The following is a 23551-nucleotide window of genomic DNA, read 5'->3' as shown; positions in this document are numbered from 1 at the left end:
GACATAGAGCAAACTCTGTGGAGTTTATGAACCTTTTGAATTGGTTTTTGGCTGTGTAGGGATTATAAATCTACTCTGCATTTTGAACTGTTTACTCCTGTAATTTTCATTGCATGAGTCTGGTGTTTTTTAAGGAAGATTCAGTTCAGATTTTCTGCCAGCTAAAGGCAAACCTACTGCACAAATTAAGGAGAAAATAATACAATTATTGTCTCTGTGCTGCAATTGACTCTCTGCTGTTTTCTTTGCGGCGTCAGGGCCTCTGCAGACACAATAGGGTGCCCTTTTGATGGTATGGTTTGACTTTATTTTATCTTTAAAAATGTTTTCTCCTCTGTTTCTTTTATCTCTGTCTCTTTCATCCCCATTTTTACCCTTCCTCCCCTTGCTCTCTCCCTCTTCTATTCTCCCCTTTTCAAAAATTTTTATTAAGTGGCACATGAACACCACAATATTTTTAACATGAGTTGAACTTTCAAGCCCAGTATGTTTGAATGGTTCAGAATTGGCTAAAAGGCATTTTCTCATTCCTGTAGTGTATGACCTCTGTCAACAGCCGCCCTGAAAGTTAGTGTCTGTTAAATGTATAAAAAACCCACCGATGTGCGTCAGCACTTACCCAGACAACAGAATCTCAAATTATGAAGAGTAACAGAACTGCTCAGCTTCACTGTTCTTATAATGCTATATGACTCTGCACCCCTAAAGTGCTCAGCAATTTGCAAGACAAAGTACTTCACAAAGTGATAGGTTGGAGCTGATGAGATATGGGGGAGCATGTCCATTTCTGTAAAGAGTCGAATTTTCAAACTGGCCCCTACATGTGAGCATGTATGTTTGGCAGGTGCACCCACTCATATGCTCAGGATCCTACATTTCTGCACTCCAAGTAGACGTACACACGGAAAGGGGTTCGTGAGATGAGTGCCCAATTTGTGTGTGCCAGTGGGTGCATGTGGAAATTTAGATGCTGGTTTGAAGATCTGGCAATAACAGATTCCCATGCACTAGAATCCTGATATTTGTATAGCCAAATTACAAGTGCACCTTACAAGAGAGTTAATCATGTGGTTTTCATCAATGTTTTCCAAATTATGCACTCAATGGAATTTAGGGATCAAAGTCTAACACCGCATTCTTCTCTTTTGAACACACATACAGGTAATTTTCTAATTTACGTGAATGTCTGCACTTGATCTGTAAACTGCATTTATTCCAGATGCTGATCTTTGATCTTCATTACTGGTGGATCTGTCTATACACATAGTTTCTAGAGCTACATTTCTAGCAAATATTGTTGGTGTGTCAGACATGTCTCTACATAACTTAAAGTTTACCAGGTATAATACACTCCTAGTCATTGCCAGTGGGGAAAACCAGCTTGGATGCTTAGCTGATGCTTGTCCAAACTAATGTGAATATTTTAAGGCTCTCCTTCTTCTTTTTAATGATGTAACAGCCCCCAGAAATCACCTGTCATGATCATCAAGTAGGCCTCTATCCTTTCGTCCCTCTTGCATTTAAGGATCCCATTGTAGGATCCAGCATCACAAAGAGCTTTTCTGCAGGGCTTTTGCAATGCTGAAGATATGTGCCCTGGTGAACAAAAAGCCCAACCAGAAGATTGTCAGAGCTCCCAGGTCAATGGGATCTTCCCAGGTGTGTTTGTGACATGCTAGGGTTCTTAGAAAAGTCCTACAGAATTTGATAGGAATGAAACTATAGGTTTCTAAAAATCTATAGGATTTAATAGTAAATGCTAATATTTCTGTAATTTTTTAAACCATCCTATAGAATAGGATTATAATATACCATTAAATTATGTGGGATGGTTTAAAAATGTTATTACATTTTCTGGAATTTTACCTTAAAGGGAAATATGGAAGTTGAGGGTGGGGGAAGGAAGGGGATATTGACAGTCATGGGAATGGAGAGAGTCAAAATTGCCAGTTGGGAGGGAGGGATCTGCAGGTCTATTGGAGGGGCATAGGTTGATAGGAGAGGAGCTTAATGCTGAGGAGTTGGGAAGGAAGGATGGCAGTGGAAATTTGGGGAAGCAGCTATGGTAATGTTGAGAATCAGAATGGGGAGAAAAGAGAGGATTCTAATCCGAATGGTCCTGCTTTGAGCAGGGGGTTGGACTAGATGACCTCCTGAGGTCCCTTCCAACCCTGATATTCTATGATTCTATGGATCTGAGTTCAGGTGTTGTTTGGAGATAAGAGTTGAGAGATGTTGTTTTCCACCCCCACAGATGGCTGGTTCCCACACTCCAAGTCATTTCTTTGTTATTCTTACAACAAAGCAACTGTCATTCACTAGGATCATATTAGTGATGTGATGGAGGGGCAGCTCAGAAGCTCCTTGCTAAAATTCTGCCACCAAAATGAAGGAAGACTGAGGAGTATCTCTCCTACCACTGTCCTCTGCAATGAGTGTATTTCCAGCAAATGCACTTGATCTGTTTGCCAAGTCGTATTTCCTCTCTCCTGAATTTTGGGCATTTTTGTTTAGTTGGAAAAACAAATAGGTCCCTCATCTTCTTGCTCTTTCCCCCTGTGACACACACTGATTTCCTTAAGGGTTAAAATCTTGTGGGAGCTCCTTATAATAAACACTGCACACTGGATCAACCTTCAGTTGAAAGATCTGGGCTCAAAACAGCCTAGCTAACACAACCATGATAAGTCTCTACCAATTCTTGCACCTTAATAAACACAGACTACATATGGCCCAGTAATACAACATATCAGCAACACAGTAATTATTTTGCAGTGGGGAAGGTATTTCATGACATATCAGACTCTTCAACTATAAGGAATCCTACACGCCCTTGATAAGCTGGTATAGGAGTAGACTTCTGACTACCCTGAGAAGTATGCCATGCAATTTGGTAAGGCCCCCTCTCTCACATTTTGTTAATATAATTTGCATTCCATTACTGCCACATGTGTTGGGCCAAATTCATGCCTGATCTAATTCCACTGACTTCAAAGTTACACCAGTGTTCTGAAACGTTCATATCCATAGTAAAGTATTAATGATGATTTATGGTTCACAGACACCTTCCATCTGAGGCTCTCAGAATACTTTAAAACATTAATAAACTTAGCCTCATAACACCACTGAGGTAGAGATAGAGAAGTATTGCCCCCACGGTATAGATGAGAAAATAGAGGAGAAGAGAAATCAAGTGAGTTGACCAAGGTCATGCAATAATTTATGTGGCAGAACTGGAAGTATAACCCAGATCTTCTGAATTCCATTACTAAGCTTTAACAACTAGACAATGCACTCTTATTACACTGTAGTATTATAGGATAATAGGGGACCATATAATCCGCTCCAGTATTATGTATTTGCCAGTAATGCAAAAACTACATTTATAGAGCAGTGTGTAATCATTAATTGGTTTTTTGAATCCCAACTCAGACAGTGGGTGCCACAAATTCACAGTGTCCTGACAGCTACATTGTGCTTTCCAAAATCTCATTTAATTGAAACATAGTCTCAACTGAAAGTTGTCTACAAACTTGTCTGGTGCGCTACTTCCTTATTGGCTTCACATCTGAAGAGGCTCAACAATAACATAAAATATTCCTTCTAAATTGAAATAAATTTCATGCACATTTATCTGACTTATGCTATCTGACACTAGACTAGAAAAACTTGTTTTTCCCCTCGCAAGGAATTCTTTTTTCAAAAACGTGCTTGCTTTTGTTATTCCACTGTCATAATCATGACTGAGGGTGTGGATATTCATATTTTTGGGAAGGTACTAGTGGCACAAATATCTGTCTAGAGGCAGACATCAGCCCCTCTAACGTACTGTATAACTTACCTATCTTTAGCACCGATCTGAGATGAGAAATTAGTCCTTTGTAAAGAGAGTCTAGGTTCCTGATGTGGCACTTTTGCCTTTCTCTGTCCCATTCAGTATATGCTCCCATTCAGTATACAACAGATGCAGTTTCATAGTGCACAGATGGAATCCACTGGTTTCCATTTTACGACTTGCTATCATTCACCATGTTCAGACACTCTTGCCAATCTTGCTATACTAACCGCCATAATGTCCAGCAGGACTTTGGCTTGTGGGGCTTGGAGAACTGTTATGGTTTGTGCCATCATTCCCATCTGCAAGTGTACAGTAATATTTTATATAGCTACCAAGTGCTTTTATAGAATTTACTGGTTTCCAGTTTTCTATCACTTGCCATTGCTGCACGATAGTGCTCCTTGGCTCTATACTCTCTCGCTTCCTGACTTCCTATATTTTCCCCTCTGATCACCTTCTTCACCCTTAACTTCAGCTTTACTCTCTCTGACCCAGGGAAAACTTGGTGCCACCTGGCAGAGGGCATTGGGTGCATAGGGTTGCACAGAGATCCCTTCGGTCAGATATATGCATAATACTTCATCAAAGGGTGGTATGTCAAATCTCTACTGAGAACCAGTAGCCCACTTGTCAGCATAATCGTTGCAAAATGTGTATACAGATAATATTTAAGAGTTTGTCTCTATACTGATATAGGTTCTTAAGGTCTTGGAGTTAAGACAGGTCACCAGGGGGTGACATACTTCAGAAAGGTTCATTTTACCTGTCTCCCTGTCTGGCTGTTTGTATATTGTATGTCTCACAATGTATGCCTATATGGATATTTAGCCAAGGCTAAATAAGAGACAGTGAAGTCTACAAGAAAGGAAATATACAGGGTGAAACAAATAGGAGGAGGCGATCTCTTTATGAATAAAGACATATATCTTGTATATCTTGGGGTACAAGAAAACACACAGGATCCTTCACTTAGGAGGCAACTGACATTTGCTTGTCTCATTAAAAGGGTGTCACAGCCAATCTGGCTGTAAACTGTAGCAAGAATTTTGGGTGAGCAATATTCTCATGTCTGCTAGAGTATCTGCTTAATTAAGTCTAAGCTCTAGAACGCATGTTATAATTTTTTTATATGTTACCATTTGTTTCTAATATTTCTATGTGAATCTCTGTTTTGTTAAATAAATATGTTTATAGTGAAACTAAATATAAGTGCTGTGTGTTAAGTGGAGCGGTGACCTGAGGTGGAGCTGGTAAACTGGTATACTGTTTCTTTGGAAGCATTGTATCTGGAATCTGTGAATACTGCAAGTGTCCTGTGGACCAGGTTGATGCTTGAAGGGCTCAAGGGTTGGGGTGTGCCAACCTGCAGAGTAACAGTGGGGTCTGAGATTTTTATAGGAGAGTGCTTGTGTTGCCAGGTGGCAGGTGGAGCTGAGGAGCTGACTGATGGCAGGCACAGACAAAGCTTCCTCATGCTAAGGGCAAGCATCAGTGAGGTGCCTCTCAACCCTGGGAAGCGATGGACGCTTCTTGTACCATATTTCCCTGCAATTACTCCTCCCAGCCAACGGGAGCTGTTTTGGGCTGTAGTTACAAGAGCAGCTAGGTGGCCCTCTGCCTCCCCCCTGGCTGCTTTCTGGACCAGACTCCTGCTCGCTCACTTGCAGCCTGCGTGGCACTCTGAGCTGTGGTGAGGGCTGGCTGGGGAGCAAGAGGATGCACTGGCTGCCTCAGTGACTTACCACCGGGGTAGGCGTGAGGCCAATGGAGGGTGATGGGGTGGGGTTGAGGGCTGGGGATGGGGCTCTGAGGGAACAGGGTCTAGTGGCAATGGGCAGGGGTTGAGAGGATGGGGCCAGAGGCCAAACTGGGTGGGATAGGACCTGAACATGGCTATCTGAATGGAGAGGGGGGGCTAATGTGGAGGAGGGGCAGGACGAGGGACGTTGCTGTAACTCTCCCACCTAACGCTAGCCACCACCAGGCTCCCTCACTCACCCCAGACAACGCCCAGGCTGCTCCAGGCTCTACCCCCATCACCAACCCCTGGCTTTCCCACCCACACTCAACCACATCTCTCTCACCCTGTAGTGGCGCCCAGCCCAGATTCACTCCAGTACTCCTGCCCGGACTGCTCCAGCTCTCCCACTCCCAACAAAGCTTTATTCACAGGCCCATCCCATCCTGTAAAGACACCCCCTTAGATGCATTCCACTGCCCCCTGCCACGCTCCATCCCTCCCAGCAAGCTCCTCCAGTTACTCCTGGCTCCTCCCCAAACCCAGGGAATATTTGCTGTCTCCACTCCTGGGGACCTTGTGAGGGGAATCAGTGAAGCATCATCAATGACTGGAAATGTCACATACTGAGCTATATAAAACGGGCAGCTATGCTGCCCTCTAAAAATATTCCCAGTACTGTTCTTTCTGTAGCTTTCGGTTCTTGCTTTTGATATAGGATCCTCTTGTGAGTCTAGTGGCATCAGACTTATATTTTACAGTGCCTGATGAGAATGTAAAGGTGGCAGGATCTTGTATATCAAAACAATTGGCTTTGCCTTGCTGACAATGTACAGTTTACTGTAACTGCAATAAAAAGAGTTTTAAAACATCCAGGCAGCAACCAAACAAAAATATGGCTATAATAAGGCTCTGTTTGTTGAGGAAATGCTCAAATCTGAGAGTGCCTGAAGGCTTGTAGGTAGATGAACCCTGAGAACTTCCCATATCCACAGGTAAATTACCAGAGTAAAGACCAGCTTCTTATCAACAGTCAGATGTTTGCAGGTAGAAATGACGTTTAGCCTGCACAATCTGCCTTTGATCAATGGCTACTACTATCTTATGTACCTTGTTCCCAAAACAACCAGAAATTACATCAAAGGTGAAATGGTGGCCACCAGTAATTTAGTGCTGACAACAGATAGGTGTGTGTGTGTTTAGGATTCCAACAGATACAATAATGGACATTTAAATTCACGTGTCTAATGTAGTGTGTAACATATCTACTATGCAAAGGTGTTTTGTTTCTGCTCTACAGTATCTCTTAACTCTTTCTTCCTTTCTAGACCTTGAAACTCCTTTTATGTTCAAAGTAAATGTGCAGTGACATTGAGTTGTTGGTTGTGTTGTAAACTTTAAATGTTGAGATGTGTCCCCTTTCTAGTTATGTTGGCCACTTACTTTAGATTCTTTCTACAGTGGAGTTTTTTTTCTCCCAGATGAATAGATGCATTCTGCTTCCTTTCAAACTGTTTTATATCACTATGAATTACACATTCTTTCATCTCTTCTCTTTTTGTTCAGTGCTGTGTCTTAATTGTAGAGCTTTGCATTTTCTGTAGAAGAAATCAAAACTCCAAAGGTGGTGTTTTTCTTCTTTATAATGAGTTTGTACAGCCCAGATAACATTTACTGAAATATCTGGTACATTTCTTTTGGAACTCCTAACTATGCTGTTGGCAAAGAGCTAGTGTTTTCTTTGTTTGCACCATATAAGGTGCAAAGGTTCTTCAAACCTTCCAATACTCACTTATCCAAATTCAGCAAAGATGAAGCCAACTTCCTTTCATAGAATCATAGAATATCAGGGTCAGAAGGGACCTCAGGAGGTCATCTAGTCCAACCCCCTGCTCCAAGCAGGACCGATCCCCAACTAAATCATCCCAGCCAGAGCTTTGTCAAGCCTGACCTTAAAAACCTCTAAGAAGGAGATTCTACCACCTCCCTAGGTAACCCATTCCAGTGCTTCACCACACTCCTAGTGAAAAAGTTTTTCCTAATATCCAATCTAAACCTCCCCCACTGCAACTTGAGACCATTACTGCTTGTTCTGTTATCTGGTACCACTGAGAACAGTCTAGATACTTCCTCTTTGGAACCCCCTTTCAGGTAGTTGAAAACAGCTATCAAATCCCCCCTTATTCTTCTCTTCTGCAGACTAAATAATCCCAGTCCTCTCAGCCTCTCCTCATACGTCACGTGCTCCAGCCCCCTAATCATTTTTGTTGCCTTCCGCTGGACTCTTTCCAATTTTTCCACATCCGTCTTGTAGTGGAAACTGGACACAGTACTCCAGATGAGGCCTCATCAATGCCAAATAGAGGGGAATGACCACATCCCTCAATCTGCTGTCAATGCTCCTACTTATACAGCCCAAAATGCCATTAGCCTTCTTGGCAACAAGGGCACACTGTTGACTCATATCCAGCTTCTTGTCCACTGTAACCCCTGGGTCCTTTTCTGCAGAACTGCTGCCTAGCCACTCGGTCCCTAGTCTGTAGCAGTGCATGGGATTCTTCCGTCCTAAGTGCAGGACTCTGCCCTTGTCCTTGTTGAACCTCATCAGATTTCTTTTGGCCCAATCCTCTAATTTGTCTAGGTCCCTCTGTATCCTATCTCTACTCTCTGCATATCTACCACTCCTCCCAGTTTAGTGTCATCCTCCCAGTTTAGTGTTTAGTTAAAGGAACTTTCATAGTTCCTTTAATTGCCTAAACTACCTGAGCTGATTCCTTAGTCCAGCAATCGAGTTTAGAACCTATGTCTGTAAACTTTACATTACAACTATTCTGTTCTTTGTGTTATGGAATCAACATACATAGATTTCCAGCTGTTGTAATGCTCCAAAAGGCTGTAGATTTTTTCCTTCTGGATCTTTCACAATGTTGCTAATACTGCAAGTGCATTCCTTAAACACAGGCACTTTTATCCTGTACTCATTCTAGCCCATGTACAGTATTTATAACCATGTACCTATCACTGTAATTTCACCATTGGTGGAATAGCTGGTTCCTTCCCCTCACCTGCAGGGCTGGAGTAGCCCCCACAGCATAGGGACTGGAACCAAGGGTGCTGACATATCTCCAGGCTTAAAGTGGTTTCCATTGCATACAGCTTTTACAGTTTGGTTCAATGGCTCTCAGCACCCACAGTATAAAAATTGTGGGGCAGGAGAGCTGGAACAGTGTGGTCCTTAAAAAAAAAAAAGAAAAAAGAGAGAAAAAAAAAAAGACAGGTCTTGTTTAAATTGGTTTCTATGGCAATGTAATAGCATCTATAGAAATTGCTGTAAAAACCCATCGGGCTTGATTTTTCCATTGTCTTGTGCCTTGTGTTGTCATCTACACCTGAGCAAAATGAGTGTAAAGTATAGCATTTATAACAATGTTGACCATAGAATGAATAGAGACTATCCTTTCTATGGGTTTTCTTTTTAACCATCCTGTAGAATTCTATAGCAGCAATATACTTTTCTGTTAAATTTGGTAGGGTTGTCATAGAAACTGATGGCAGGTTTGTCATTTTCTATTGAATTGTACAGACCTTCTCCGTAGAGGATATGGCTTTGCACAGGTATTGGCAGTGGAAATGGTCATATGGCTAACTTGAAAGTTCTCTGTGGGTCTTTCTACTTGCACCATGCAACTCAGGTGACCAGTAGCACAATGCAAATAGCAAGTTAGAAATAAGAAATACTCAAAGCAATAGCCATAGTAAATAGTTTGCAATATCCCAGAGACTGAATTATGTTTGCATAAAGTATTTGTTATTTAAAGTAAATCAACAAGCAAATCTGTAAAAATTGATTCCTATTCACAGATAATTCATGAACAGCAAAAGGGGCTAAATGAATCTAATATATTATTTGCTGCATATAGCTTTCTCAGATCTTTTTATGACCACAGAATAACAGTCAGGACATTTTTAAACATAATTAATTATATTGTTTCATAACATTCTATTTTTATCTCTTCCTTTTTTGTTAAATGGAGTCCCATACACTAGCTCTTTGCCAACAGCATAGTTAGGAGTTTTTTGTTAAATGGAGTCCCATACAAAGATATATTATAAATGATCTTAAAGTCTCATTATTTCCCTTGGTAACATAAAATTAAGTTATGTGACCGAAAAGTCTGTTTAATTTGTGATGGAAAAGTCTGTTTAACTTTAGGCAGGCAGCCAATTTATGAGTTTTAAACTATGTTGTCAAGGCAACATTTTTTTATTATTCTCATGAGAATGTTTGTGCTGAAATCATACATACTTGTCTAAAAAGAATAATACTAAAATAAATTTAACAATATTTAACTTAGAGATACAAAGTAGGATCAGTTAATATTTATGCCTAACATACACTTGCATATTTTGTTTTCACAACATTTAAAAGTTATATAGCTTATGCTATGTGGCTAATATTAGATGAAACAATATAAAGGGGAAAATTAATTTAATTTTTTAATGTGTTGCTACTGGTAGATAACTTAAAAACAGATAGGACTACATAGCTTTGAAGTACTAAATTCATTAATAGTATCTTCTATATGTCATTAGTCCTTTAAAACATCGTATACAAATAAGTATTGAGCATATTGCAAAGGTCTGTTATATGAGTCCAATGCTACTCCCACTGAAATAGTGGCAAAATTACCACTGACTCTAAAGAGAACAGATTTGGCCACTTCAAGACAACTTTTGTTCTGTATGATTATGTAAATAGGCCTGATTGTAGTGTGAAAACAATCCCAGTACTGTTATGCTATTAATTCCAATGAAGTTATTCCTGGTTTACACCAATGTAAGAGAAGAGACTCCACCCCAATATAACTAGTCTTACTGACTTTAATTTTTGCCATTCTACATAGTGCCGGTTAATAATGTATATTAATTAAATACTTCCATAGTGGTGTGGTTTCCTTCGTACAAGGGATGCTACAAATCATTCTGCAAATCTAAAAGTTAAGAAGCTCATAAAAGGTTCTGAGTTATCCAGAACAGCTGGGATTGCTCAGATTTTAAATAGAAAACTATGATTATGTGCCAGTTTCTTCCTGGTGAGCCATGTACACACACCAGAAAACCTATCAGTAGCAGTTTGACTATATAGTTGAAGCGGACAACCCTAATTCTGTTTCCTCCAAAAAGACACACACAAACCATCTGGCAAGTCACCTGGGGGTGACAACATGGAAAGGCATAATGGGACAGCCACAGAGAAAGTGGGTGTGGTCTACATATAAACCCAAGAACATATACAACGATGACTAGACCAGCAATTATGTCTATGTGTAGTTTTGTCCAAAAAATTATTCCTACTCTTAGTGGTAATAGAATGCCCCATGAGAGGACGGTGCAGAGGGCTATTCTCAGGAGAAATAAGGAAATCACATACTAACGCTGCTTATAGAGTATGCATAATATGTGGTGTGTGCCCTTTTAAGAAATGGGGAAGGATATTTCACTTTCCTCATATGAACTAGAATGTGGCCTTATGGGTACTATTCAGCAAAAATTTAGAAATCTGTGATTTAGTTGTTCCAGGATCAACCTGTCCTTCGGAAGGTAAAATTTCCTCCTCTTCCTGTGCATTGTGATAACAATGGAAAGGTTCAGCTCTGCAGAGCATGATCAGCAAGAGTCTCTTCAAGGCTCTGTATGGGCTCAATCTCGCACCCATTTGAAGTCAATGGAAGTGTTGCCTGTGAGTTCCCAGGAACAGGATCATACCTTATATGAACAGCTGACAGGGGACAGTGGGGGAACCACTAAGGCTTCTTTGGTTATACAGGTCAGGTTTTGGCCTTTTGGCATTAGATATTATGTTATCTCTGGTTTTATGCTGAACTGCCATAGGTTTATTTGTGCAAAAATCTGCATGTGTGTTTCAGCTGTATGTTGCACTCTGATAATAAAATGATACAGAGCTGTGTCTCCGCAAAACTTGCATGAACTACATCTGCGTACCTCATCTGCTTTAGTTATGAACACAATGGAGCGATTATTTTTCAACAAATAATTTGCCATTTTTTTCTTGTTGGCAAATTGTTCACAAAGAGTCTGTGACATAAACAAACTAGGGAGATACAACCTACATGGAGCTACTATAAGGTGGATGCATAACTGGTTGGAAAATTGTTCCCAGAGAATAGTTATCAGTGGTTCACAGTCATGCTGGAAGGGCATAACGAGTGGGGGTTCTGGGTCTGGTTCTGTCCAATATCTTCATCAATGGTTTAGATAATGGCATAGAGAGTACACTTTTAAAGTTTTCGGACGATACAAGCTGGGAGGGGTTGCAAGTGCTTTGGAGGATAGGATTAAAATTCAAAATGATCGGGACAAACTGGAGAAATGGTCTGAAGTAAATAGGATGAAATTCAATAAGGACAAATGCAAAGTACTCCACTTAGGAAGGAACAATCAGTTGCACACATACAAAATGGGAAATGACTGCCTACGAAGGAGTACTGCGGAAAGGGATCTGGGAGTCATAGTGGACCACAAGCTAAATATGAGTCAACAGTGTAACACTGTTGCAAAACAAGCAAACATCATTCTGGGATGTATTAGCAGGAGTATTGTAAGCAAGACACGAGAAGTAATTCTTCCGCTCTACTCCATGCTAATTAGGCCTCAACTGGAGTATTGTGTCCATTTCTGGGCGCCACATTTCAGGAAAGATATGAACAAACTGGAGAAAGTCCAGAGAAGAGTAACAAAAATGATTAAAGGTCTAGAAAACATGATCTATGAGGGAAGATTGAAAAAATTGGGTTTGTTTAGTCTGGAGAAGAGAAGACTGAGAGGGGACATGATAACAGTTTTCAAGTACATAAAAGGTTGTTACAAAGAGGAGGGAGAAAAATTGTTCTTCTTAACCTCTGAGAATAGGACAAGAAGCAATGGGCTTAAATTGCAGCAAGGGCAGTTTAGGTTGGATGTTAGGAAAAACGTCCTAACTGTCAGAGTGGTTAAGCACTGGAATAAATTGCCTGGGGAGGTTGTAGAATCTCCATCATTGGAGATTGTTAAGGGCAAGTTAGACAAACACTTGTCAGGGATGGTCTAGATAATACTTAGTCCTGCCTTGAGTGCAGGGAACTGGACTAGATGACCTCTCGAGGTCCCTTCCAGTTCTATGACTGTTACATTTATTCACTGTTCAAAACCATCAGTGAATTTCCTCAAAAAATAATTCTAGATCTGTAGATTGTTCATAAACACTTGACTGTGACTACTCAAAAATTGCATTGTATTGATTAGTTAATCATGTGGCATTGATTCTGTTCCCTGATTGGGTGAATTAAGCTGCCAGTTCAGTAAAGCACTTAGGGTAGGCCTCAAAGCGCTTAAGCATGTGCTTAACTTCTTCCCTATTCAGCAAAACACTTCATTGCATTCTTAACATTAAGCACGTGTTGAAGTGCTTTGCTGAGTCAGGGCCTAAATCTCTAACTGACCTAGAGTGAATTGTGAGTCTGACTGATTGTACAATTCACAATGTGTCTTACAATGAATATTTGAGTGTAAAATAAACTTTTCATGGTTATTCCTACTAGTAAATAACTCTCAAGTGCTCAAATGTTTCTAAAAAGTGAACATACAAAACTTGCAAAGAGGGTCAATAGAAATTTACTTTTGAATTCACATGAATATTCATAAACAATTTTCTCCATTATTCACTCAGCTGCAGTCAGTAATATATGATTTTCTGTAAATATATTACATCTCTCTCTCCCCTTTCCTAGCTTCTAGCTTCCATGAATAACAAATGCACTTTTAAAAAATTTGTCTTCTCTCTCTGTTTGAACCTTCTTACCAAGAGACAGGGAGACAGTAAAATAAAATGGAGACACATTCTACCAAATCCCATTAACACTAAAACCCTGCTCTCTGCACTGATACTTGATATATTAAATTTGGATACTTCTGAATGCCTTCTAATGCTAATAAAGGGACTTTCACTGAAAAAACTGAGATAGACTCACAGAAAGTAGAGACTGAAAAGACCTGTTAAATCATCTAGTGTATCCTACTGCTAGGGTAGTATGTTCCTTAATGTTGAGACGATGGGCCAGATTCGCAGGTGGTGTAAATCAGCATAGCTATGCTAATACATAGGAGCTGAGGATCTGTGATTATATTTGATTTTGTAACTTATGGTAAAGTGATATTTGCTGTATCCATGAATTTGAAAAAAAATATTTCAAATGTACAGTGATTATTTCTCTCAACAAATAAGTGTCACCTCTTCCGAGGAGAGGTTGGATAGGAGCATAAAAATAATTGAATGTGAATGTGTGTCCAGCTTGTGCTTCAGTGAATGTATATGGTATTTTCCAGGGAGAAGAGGAGAGAGGGAGCTTCCTTGAAGCTTTACTTAAAGCACCTTCACACGTTATAACTGGCAATTTCTCACAAAATCCAGGGACTGTATGTTTCATATCTATACTGTAGACACCACTGATCTCATCTGAGTTTTCTTCACAAATCAAGCATGGTAAGTCCTAGTTTCACTGAGCACTCTGTCCATTATGAAAACAAATGGGTCTGTTTAAGTAGGAATTGCATGTATTCTGGAAGCTACTTCACATGCAAAATTCCCACTGAGTTCAATGGGAGTTGCACAGGAGATGGGTTGCAAGACCAGGCTCGTAATGACATCTTGAGATAACCATTACAGTTACAAAAAATACACAGCTACACAGTATTCTTCAATGCTGATTCTGTGTGACTAGTAGATGACCTCTGAAAGACTAGACCTTACTCTTTTGACCTAAATTTGACCTGACTTGGAAAGTTTGGCCAGTGGTAATTAGTAATTATTTCCATTTGATATACATATTATATCCCGTGAGCTGCAGCCACATCCATCTCTCTCATCATGTGAAGAATCAGGACAAATATCTGTATACCATTAGTAGAGGCCGAATGTATATTGCCATATAGCAACACAGTATTCTGAATGAATGATCTGAACAAGAGGTTTGCACAGAGACATTAAAGACACAAGAATCTTAAAACAGAAACACATCCAGAAAGTTAGGATACAAATGATAAATATGATATGGTCATTTACTGTACATAACACATACGTGATGCAGAGGTGGCTATGGAAAATACTCACTTTTTCACTTGATTCTGCTTCCTTTTGGCTTGTGCACCCCATTAGTGCATAGCAGGGAAGTAGGTACTTGTGTGTAGTGGAAAAAATTACACTGACTAATAAACACAAGCATTTTACTTAGAAAAACGGTCACCAACTATTGCTGAATGAATTTGACAAACAACCAATACAAATAGTGCATCAAACATGTTATGAACCTGGGATGAAATCCTGGCCCCATTGAAGTCAATGGGAGTTTTGCCATTCACTTCAAGGGGCCCAGGGTTTCACCCCTGGTTTCAATATTTGTGATTCATAAACTGGTTAGTGTAAAATTGGAATATGATGCATTAAACAAAGCATCCTATTCCCTCATGCAATCATGTTTTAACTAATACAGTACATCACAAGTATAATACAACATTTGACAGAGGTTTGGGAGGAAATTGACAAATGTTTTCCAATGTATAGGAACATGTTAATGATCAAAAATTCTATTATTAATTAATTGACTTAGTGTAATACATTTTATACCGGCTATAAGGTAAGCTTGTGCTGGCATTTTACAAGTTACATATTATTTTTAAACATAAATATCTATTACCCTACAGTAGAAAAAAGGTTTTTTGGATTTTGTTGAAGATTATTTTTATGTAAGAAAAGCCATGTGATGTATGACATCAAACCTATTGTTGAATATGAATAATCTTGTGTACTTATATGTTAAATAGTAAGCATCAAACCAAGTAATTGTATTAAATTCTATTACTATGTATGTTGCTGGGGAAAATTTGCTAAATTTAAGCCAAAGATGCTGGTTATCCACAGGATTTTTTTTAAATTGTCCAATTCAGATGTATTATACATTTGTGTCATTTTCATTACTTATAGTCTACCACCTATCAAGTTTCAGGTAATGGACCTGTATTCTTGCATTTACTGGCTTTACAAAGATAAAAACAATCTAATTTGAAATATGAGTTAAATTCTAGTGAAAACGTAAGGGATTTTATGTGTTTATAAATGATACCACTATCAAGTGGTTGTTATATATGACTTTATATATACATACTGTACGTATGAATGTGTGTATGTATATATATATATATATATTATTATGATAGGTTATATTGGCAGCATGAATAATATTTGACCCTTTAAAATCAATTTAAAATACTCTACTGGTAACTGACATATGTATATTGTGCTTACTACAAATCATGTGTTCGAAAATTTGCATTTTTTTGTTCGAAAGCTCCGAAGCACAAGCAGTTAATTTATTTACCATAAGCTATTATTTTCTATATTACTTTATGATGACACAAAATTTAATTTTGTATAAAATATTTTCTGAAGGGTCAAGCTCAAGCAGAATTACTAAAACTAATATACACCAATTGAAAACCTAAACAATGAATGAATTTCTCCCCATTTCCTTTTTTATATATGTGGCATTTTATAATAGCTTTTTCTTTTGGAAAAACTATAATTGCCTGTTAAGGTTTTGACTCAAGAATGTTAATGCTTATCTGCTAGTTAAATTACATTCTTCATTAGATTAACATATGTCAGCTGCCTACTGGAATCCTAACATTCTGCCCACCTGTGATGTCATAGTAAGGAGGGGCTTTTCCTCTGCAGACTCCTCCCTCGGTATCTCCTTCATCACCATGGCAACAGCCTTATCTGCCGCCCTAGAGCCTTTCCCCTACAACAGTGAAATCAACAATGGCTTGTGTCAGGAGGAATCTTTGTTACTGGTTACAAAATATACACCCCAGAACAATCCAGTAATTAAATGACGGTGTTACGCTGGAAGTAAAAGTATGTTGTTGTTGAAAATAAAATATACATATACTGTTAAAAACAAAATGCCAAAACCAAACAAGCAAACAAAAAAACCCAACAACTTAATTGATAACAAAGTTGGGCCCCGTCCTGCAGCTTTTACTCATATGAATCACTCCACTGAAGTCAATAGGACTACAAACTGCCTTAGTCTTGTGAGGCCTCGCAGGAGTACATCAGCAGGAGTGAAGGAAGTTGAGAATCTCACAGAACTTGGCCCTCATATGAGTAATATATGGAGGATCAGGCCCTTAATTTCTTCACCACTAGTTAATTGTAGTTACCGGCAACTTTACAGCTAAAATATACATGCTTTCTACTCAAATCAGATTATAGACAAAAAGAAATCAGACTGTTATGAAGATTTAGAGCTTACGTAAAATGAAAGTTAAATTCTCCTTTAAATACTCTAAATAGAAGGGCAAAATTCTCCTCTTGGATCTACATTGTAGATCGTGAGTCTCTGATACTCTGCTCTCCCTGTATGTAGAGAACTTCTGTAAGTGTCAGTCAATGTTTGAGGGTGTAGGGAGAGAAGAGTAGTGGAGCTGAGTTACACTCACAAAACTCCATTGAAGTCCGTGGGAGTTTGGGGTGTACAAAGACGGAAGGATCTGGCTCCATGACTTCAGAATTTTGCCCTAAGCTTACATACATTTCATTAACTAAGAGTCTATTGAATGTATTTTTTAACTACAGTACAGTATAATAAGAATGACTTAAAATATCATTGTATACTGTGTCCTGAGAAGGATACTGCATATTGATACCAATGTGATGTAATTTTTATATCACAAATACCGTATAATCGTTCACAGCTCAAAAACATGAATACTATCGCAATTTTAAAACAATGTTTATGAGGAAAACAAGGTCAAATTAACATATTTGTGCAACGCATTGCAGTCAACCTAGAGAGAGTTCTTTGCATGCTGCAAGAAGTTCTCATACCATACGTGTCATAAAACATAGGCATGCTCAATTTGTAATTCCTTTGATATCCAAAGAACTGCAAAAGGCATTGTAAAGTTTACTTCAGATTAGGATATTCTCTCTTATTTGATGATAAGAGAGTTCTAAGTGCTAAGCATATCAAAGGTACTTGTCCAAACATTTATTTATTCATGATTCATTTGATATGTTACAAATCCATGAAAATATTTTCTTTAATATGTGGAGCTACTATTTAGCTAGCATTAGTAACATGCTATTTGACTTTCAGAAACCTAATCCTTTTGTGTTGAATGCTATAGAGAAGTAGTTTATTAGCTCAAAAAGGATGCATCAGAAAGCATGCAGTGCTTTTTATTTCTTGCACAGTAGAAACCCACCAAAGCAAAGGTCAGGTCACTTTTTTGAAGACAGAGCCACTTTTTCTTCAAGGTTTCACCTACTGCCTGAAAAGAGTCATGATACTCACATTAGTGCCTGCTATCAACTTTAAAAAAAAAATAGCCCAGTGAATGGCTGATATCATACACCACATATTTCATCACTTTAAAAGTGTGGCAATAGTCAGAATAGAAACTCAGTAAAAATGACATCTTAGGATACTGTATTGCTTTTCCATCAGTGACTTTCATCTCACATTTTCTATGTTTGGAAGTCAAAACATGATTTATTCAGTTGAACTGCAACCCCACAAGAGCATGGGTGAACCGTGTTGATTTATTTCTGACTGGTACACTCATGACATACAATAAAGATTCTGGAATCAGAACTTAGCTTTTCGACATATCTGATGATAGGAGAGGTGGAGCAGAATATAGCAGCTGTAGTTCCCAGTGATTTCAATAGAGGGAGATGCAGGTGCTCAATACCTCTAAAAACCTGGCCACATATTTTGGTGCTTAAAAATGGATTTCAGTGCCTAATGTTAGGTGTCCAAGTTTAAATGTTTTGGTCACTGTATTCAGGGCATTCTTGTATATACTTGAAATTTTGCCTGTCTGTAAATTTTTGGCAGCAGCACCTCTGGCAGTTTGCAGGAGCATGAGTGAGTTTGATTATGTCCTGCGGGACACAATCAATTATTTCCCCCTCTCCTGTAGAAAGGAGGGGCCAAACAATTTTAGTCTCTGTATCTAGGGCACAGAAATGGTTAATACACTGCAGTTCGTTAGCTATAATTGAAATGATAATCTGTTGGGTTCTAATCACAATATTTTAAACACAGAGATTATTATATACATAATCAGGGCCGGCTCTAGGCACCAGCTAAGGAAGTGCTGTTCGTGGGGTAGCAATTCGGCGGCAGCTCCTCTCCGTTGTTTCCCATGGCGGGAATTCGGCGGCGACTCTTCTGACTTGGGTCTCGCCGTCAGTGGTAATTCAGCAGCAGCTCCCTCTAATGTTCCTGTTCTCTCCGCTGGCGGTGCATTCGGCAGGTTGTTTTTTTTTTTTGTGCTGTTTGGGGCAGCAAAAAACGTAGAGCCAGCCCTTTACATAATCATGGAAGAATTGCTTTAAAATGTGTACTTATTTATTTGGCTGTCTCCATTGTTAAGTTGTTCTCCATTGTTAAGTGTTGTTTCTTAGCAATATTGGATTGCTGTACATATTGTCTGTTACAGTAGCTTGGTGCTGAGCATTATAGTTCTTCTGGAAAGCTAATTTTACACTTGCAAGCTCCTAATAATGAACATTTCATCATAACTCAGCGACCTGAGGTAAATTAATTTCTCATCTATGCAGCATTTTGATCACTCAGTGGATGAGTTTCACAAATACCTCTTTTGTCAGCAATGTGCAGATTTAACAATCGTGATGCAAGCATGCAAACCTGCATATAAAGCAAGGATACTGTCTTGAGTGAATTGGTGCAGGGAAAAGATATGATTTGCTTTCATACAATATACTGTAGCGGTAAAACTGACAAGTATATCAGTGTTTTGTTGTCTGGTACAATTAAGACTAAACCACTCCTTTTTAGGAAATATCTCCAAAACAAGATAAACAATACACTAAGAGTATTTCCACAGCACTTTGCATATTGTAATAGGGTCAGCTAAAAACTTGCTAACGATTTCTGCAGGTTCTCCCAGGCTGAGAGAATGGATGGTAATAGACATTTCCACAGGAGTGTGCAGATTTTGCAAACTCACTCTGTAGGGAAATGCACTGGTTTAGCAGCTGGTGTTTCTGAATAGCGCCAAATTAAATTCAGTACAAGTCACACTACTTACAAAGAATGTGATACTTGTTAAATGAGGATTTAATTAAGCTACAGTAAAAGAATATTAATTTCAGGTTCAGGACAGCATGAGCATTTTTCAGTGAGTGAAAACATATAATTTAGCAACTTTGTTCACGTTGTATAAAACTTCTTTCCAGCATTTAATATTTGAGCACATGATCATTTTCTACTACAGATCATTTGTGAGGCCTGAGTGCCTGGGACAGCTGTATGATTCTTACAAATACATGGCCATCTCGTAAATTTACCGTTTGTGAGAAGACAGTGAAATTCATAAACTGATTTATTTGAAATTTGAAAAAAAAATTGTGTCTGAAGAGCTTGTGGTCAGTTCTTTGCAAATATCTGATAGTCTAACTTCAACGAAGCCTGAACTTTGGAGTTACATAAGTCGTGATATTTTTGTCTACTCCCTAATTGGATGTTGAATGTAACATAGTAAGAACTTTAATCTAATGTGGGCTTTGAAATTCACTTATGGCAAATACTGAAGCATTTGAGCTTAAAATTCACTTTTTTCACGAATATTCATGCTGTTGAAGTTGGAGTATGAGAATTTGCATAAAAATGAGCATGAGAGTTTTATTTTCAAAGTCAACTAGTGTTCATAGACATTTCCCCCACTATTCTCTATGTTCTAGTACATACACACACATAGCCAGCATTGCGTTAGACCTGTGCAATTCTATTTGAAGTCAGGAAGGCTCTACCAGTCTATTTGAGAGAAGTATTTGGTCTACAGTGAATGGTGTAGGGAGATACTCTTATATTTTTCTAGAGTAATTGTGTGCTGTTTCATTGATATATTAGGAATATTCACAACCTGCCTGTGTCGATACATCCTAAACTCATTTCTTTTGCGACAGCTAGAATCTACAGCAGTTTCACTAATGAAGAACACTGTAGAAAAAAAGGTAAAGTACAGACATGGCCAATACAAGCATATATAATACCTGCTAGTAATTTCTTATGGCAATTTTTCTTGCCTGTTGAGGAGAAAGGGAATAACTTTCCTCCCTTGCTTGTGAAGATAAATGTGAAAGGAGTGATCAACCATATGGTACTCTTCAAACAGTGCCACTGCATTCAAATGTAATGGCCCCATAGGACAAAGTGCCAGTGTTTTAGGGGTCCCAAGGGAGCTAAAAAAACCCCTGGACTGGCATTTTGGATTATTTCTCTGAGGATGTAGTCCCCTTGGCTGCATTTAAACACCAAAAATGTTTTTGTCTTACACAAACATGCTTTTTCAGTTTATCAGCAATGCTAGAAACATACATTCTCATTCCAAAATGAAATTTTAAAGGCACTAGAAGGGGCTACAGGTACTCGTTTCTCACAAAGACTGAATCCAAAATGTCTGTTGTTGAATGCCTGCATTCATTGTCAGACTTTGTTTTGTATTGAAAAATGCTCGGTATTTTATAAATTCATTGGCTTATAGTGAGGCTTACAGTTGCTGTCTGACACTTGAAGATATCCATGAATCACCACAGGGACAGAACTGGAGGCTTCCGGCACCAAAAGTACTTACCTCTACTCTTTGAGAGAAAGTAGCAACTCCACTGCTAGCAACAGTTGCAGACTCTTAACTTCTGTGTGGCTCAGCCACTAGAGAAAGATGTATGAATATTTAGGGTATTTCACTCTCCGTGTCCACTCAGTGCTTGACTTCTCTGATGAGTTGCTTATTTTGGTAGTGGTGTGTATTAGGTAGAGAGTTCAAGAGGATGACAAAAGTTGCAACTTTTGAAATTTTGTTTCGTTCAGCACTGGCATGATGATAAAGCCTTTTGAATATTTTTGAATGCTCGGAGAGTAATTAGCCATTGGACCAATTTATTAAGGGTTGTGGTGGATTTTTCTATCACTGACCATTTTTAAATCAAGACTGGAGTTTTTTTTAAAAGATGCCCTAGGAATTATTTTGGGGGAAGTCCTGTGGTCTGGGTTATACAGAAGTTCAGACTAGATAATCACAATGGTCCCTTCTGGCCACCTATATATTTCTTTTCACAACATGGACTTGTGTTGAAATGGCTGTATTCAAGTTGAAAACCCAAATATTTTGATTAGCATCTCTCTCTCTCTAATCAGAAGTGACCAGAGAGCCCTGGATCTCAGAAAACTTCTGGACAAAAACTTCATTGAAACCTTTATAAACAACGAGGAGTCTTGTGGCACCTTAGAGACTAACAAATTTATTTGGGCATAAGCTTTCGTAGGCTAGAACCCACTTCATCAGATGCATGGAGTGGAAAATACAGGAACAGGTATATATACATGAAAAGATGGGAGTTGCCTTACCAAGTGTGAGGTCAGTCTAACGAGACAATTCCATTAAAAACATTTCAGCTTTGAAACAATGTATTTCAATGAAATTACATTTAAACAAGAAAGTTCTGACTTAGAATCAGTTGTGAGCTTAGACCTGTTAAGTCTTCTGGGAGTCTCTCAATTTCAGGCACCCTCTTCTGGGTTCGTGAGTGACTGCCTGAATCTCCTGTTTTGGGGCAGCCTTTTAGGAACCCAGGCAGGGGCACCTGAAATCAGCTCAAGTTCTGCACTCCTGCAGTGGGCAGGTTGTCCCTTCCCTTACCACTGAAGAGATGTTCAGAAGCTGTAGCTATTCACAAGAAAGAGCCAGTGCTGAAGGCAGCATTCAGTGAGGGGAGCTGCAGCCTGCAGCAGGGAGCATAAGGGAGACAAGAAACCTTCCACAGGAGGCTAGGAAAGCAAGCAAGATTCTGGCACCCACTTCTCAGCACATAACCCTTAGGAAAGCGGGAGAAAGACTCAGAGCTTAGGAGGATGGGTACTGCTGTACCAGGGGTGACCAGAAACTTGAGTGGGAATGAAGAGAAACTCAGAGGGCAGGGGACAAGGGTTGAGGGGTGATTCAGAGATAATGAGGCGGAGTGCAAGAGAAGAAGGTGAAATTAGAGGGAGGAAAGAGGAGTCAGAGAGAGGGTGACAAGAGGGAAAAAATGAGGGTGGAATTGATAGGTCTGTTGATGAAGGGAGGAAAACTGATGAATTTGATAGCTGGGGGATGCTAATAAAGTCATGCATATGCATCAATTATGCATGTTAGGGCATTTGCTCGTTTGTATAACATTTCCATATTTTCAGACCTACAGCCTTGACAGGTATGTAAGCTAGAAGAAAGACTCAAACAGATACAGTTGTACTCCAATGTCTTTCCTTGGTGGAGTAATGGTATAAAGCACAATGATGCCATTACACACATAAAGTATTACACAATAATATAAAGGTATGTTTTAATGCAGAAAGGGCTGTTAGATTTCCTCCAAGATATTTCCAATTGTTTCCCAAAGCGGGGGAGTCTGTTAAATTATAATTATAGATCCTGTTCCTACCCATTCCTCTGCCCCATGGCTCCACAGTCAGCTGACAAGCCACTTATTTCATAAAGCCCTTACAGCATGTAATTAAGTCCATCACCAAAAGGGTGGACATAAGTACCTACATATTCCACATGGAAAATATTTTCCTATTGCATGTCTGTTTCAAAGTTCTAAACAGGCTTATTATTATTATTATTTATTATTATAGAAAATATTTTTTTCCAGTTACATTGTGAAAGTTCACCAAATAGCCACATAAGAAACTGACTCAGCATTAACCCCCAACCTTCTATTTTTATAACCTTCAGAAATGCAGTTGAATAGACTGCAGGCTGAATTTCTTTTAAATGTTAATGAACTCATTTAAAGCTGTTAAATAATGAATTATGTCCTTTTAGTTGCTAAGATAAAGGCAACA

At 38.9% G+C, this 23551-nt stretch overlaps 1 protein-coding gene across 4 annotated transcripts in view; it reads right to left on the bottom strand.

Annotated features, from left to right (window-relative positions):
* PEX5L (peroxisomal biogenesis factor 5 like) overlaps positions 1-23551 on the bottom strand; it is a 168676-nt gene that overhangs the window by 62141 nt on the left and 82984 nt on the right. For 2 of the 4 annotated variants that reach the window (XM_074963517.1, XM_074963516.1), the window contains one exon: positions 16325-16429. The exons of 1 other annotated variant lie outside the window; for it this stretch is intronic. In XM_074963517.1, coding sequence (XP_074819618.1) covers positions 16325-16393 — 69 coding nt within the window. In that variant the 5' untranslated portion in view covers positions 16394-16429. Of the gene's footprint in view, positions 1-16324; positions 16430-17900; positions 17967-23551 lie in introns of all 4 variants that reach the window. One more of the 4 variants, XM_074963515.1, reaches the window with a different exon arrangement.

This window comes from Natator depressus, chromosome 9 (genome assembly GCF_965152275.1).
Source record: "Natator depressus isolate rNatDep1 chromosome 9, rNatDep2.hap1, whole genome shotgun sequence".
In the NCBI taxonomy this organism is placed as follows: Eukaryota; Metazoa; Chordata; order Testudines; family Cheloniidae; genus Natator; species Natator depressus.
This window is presented reverse-complemented; position numbering and strand designations above follow the sequence as displayed.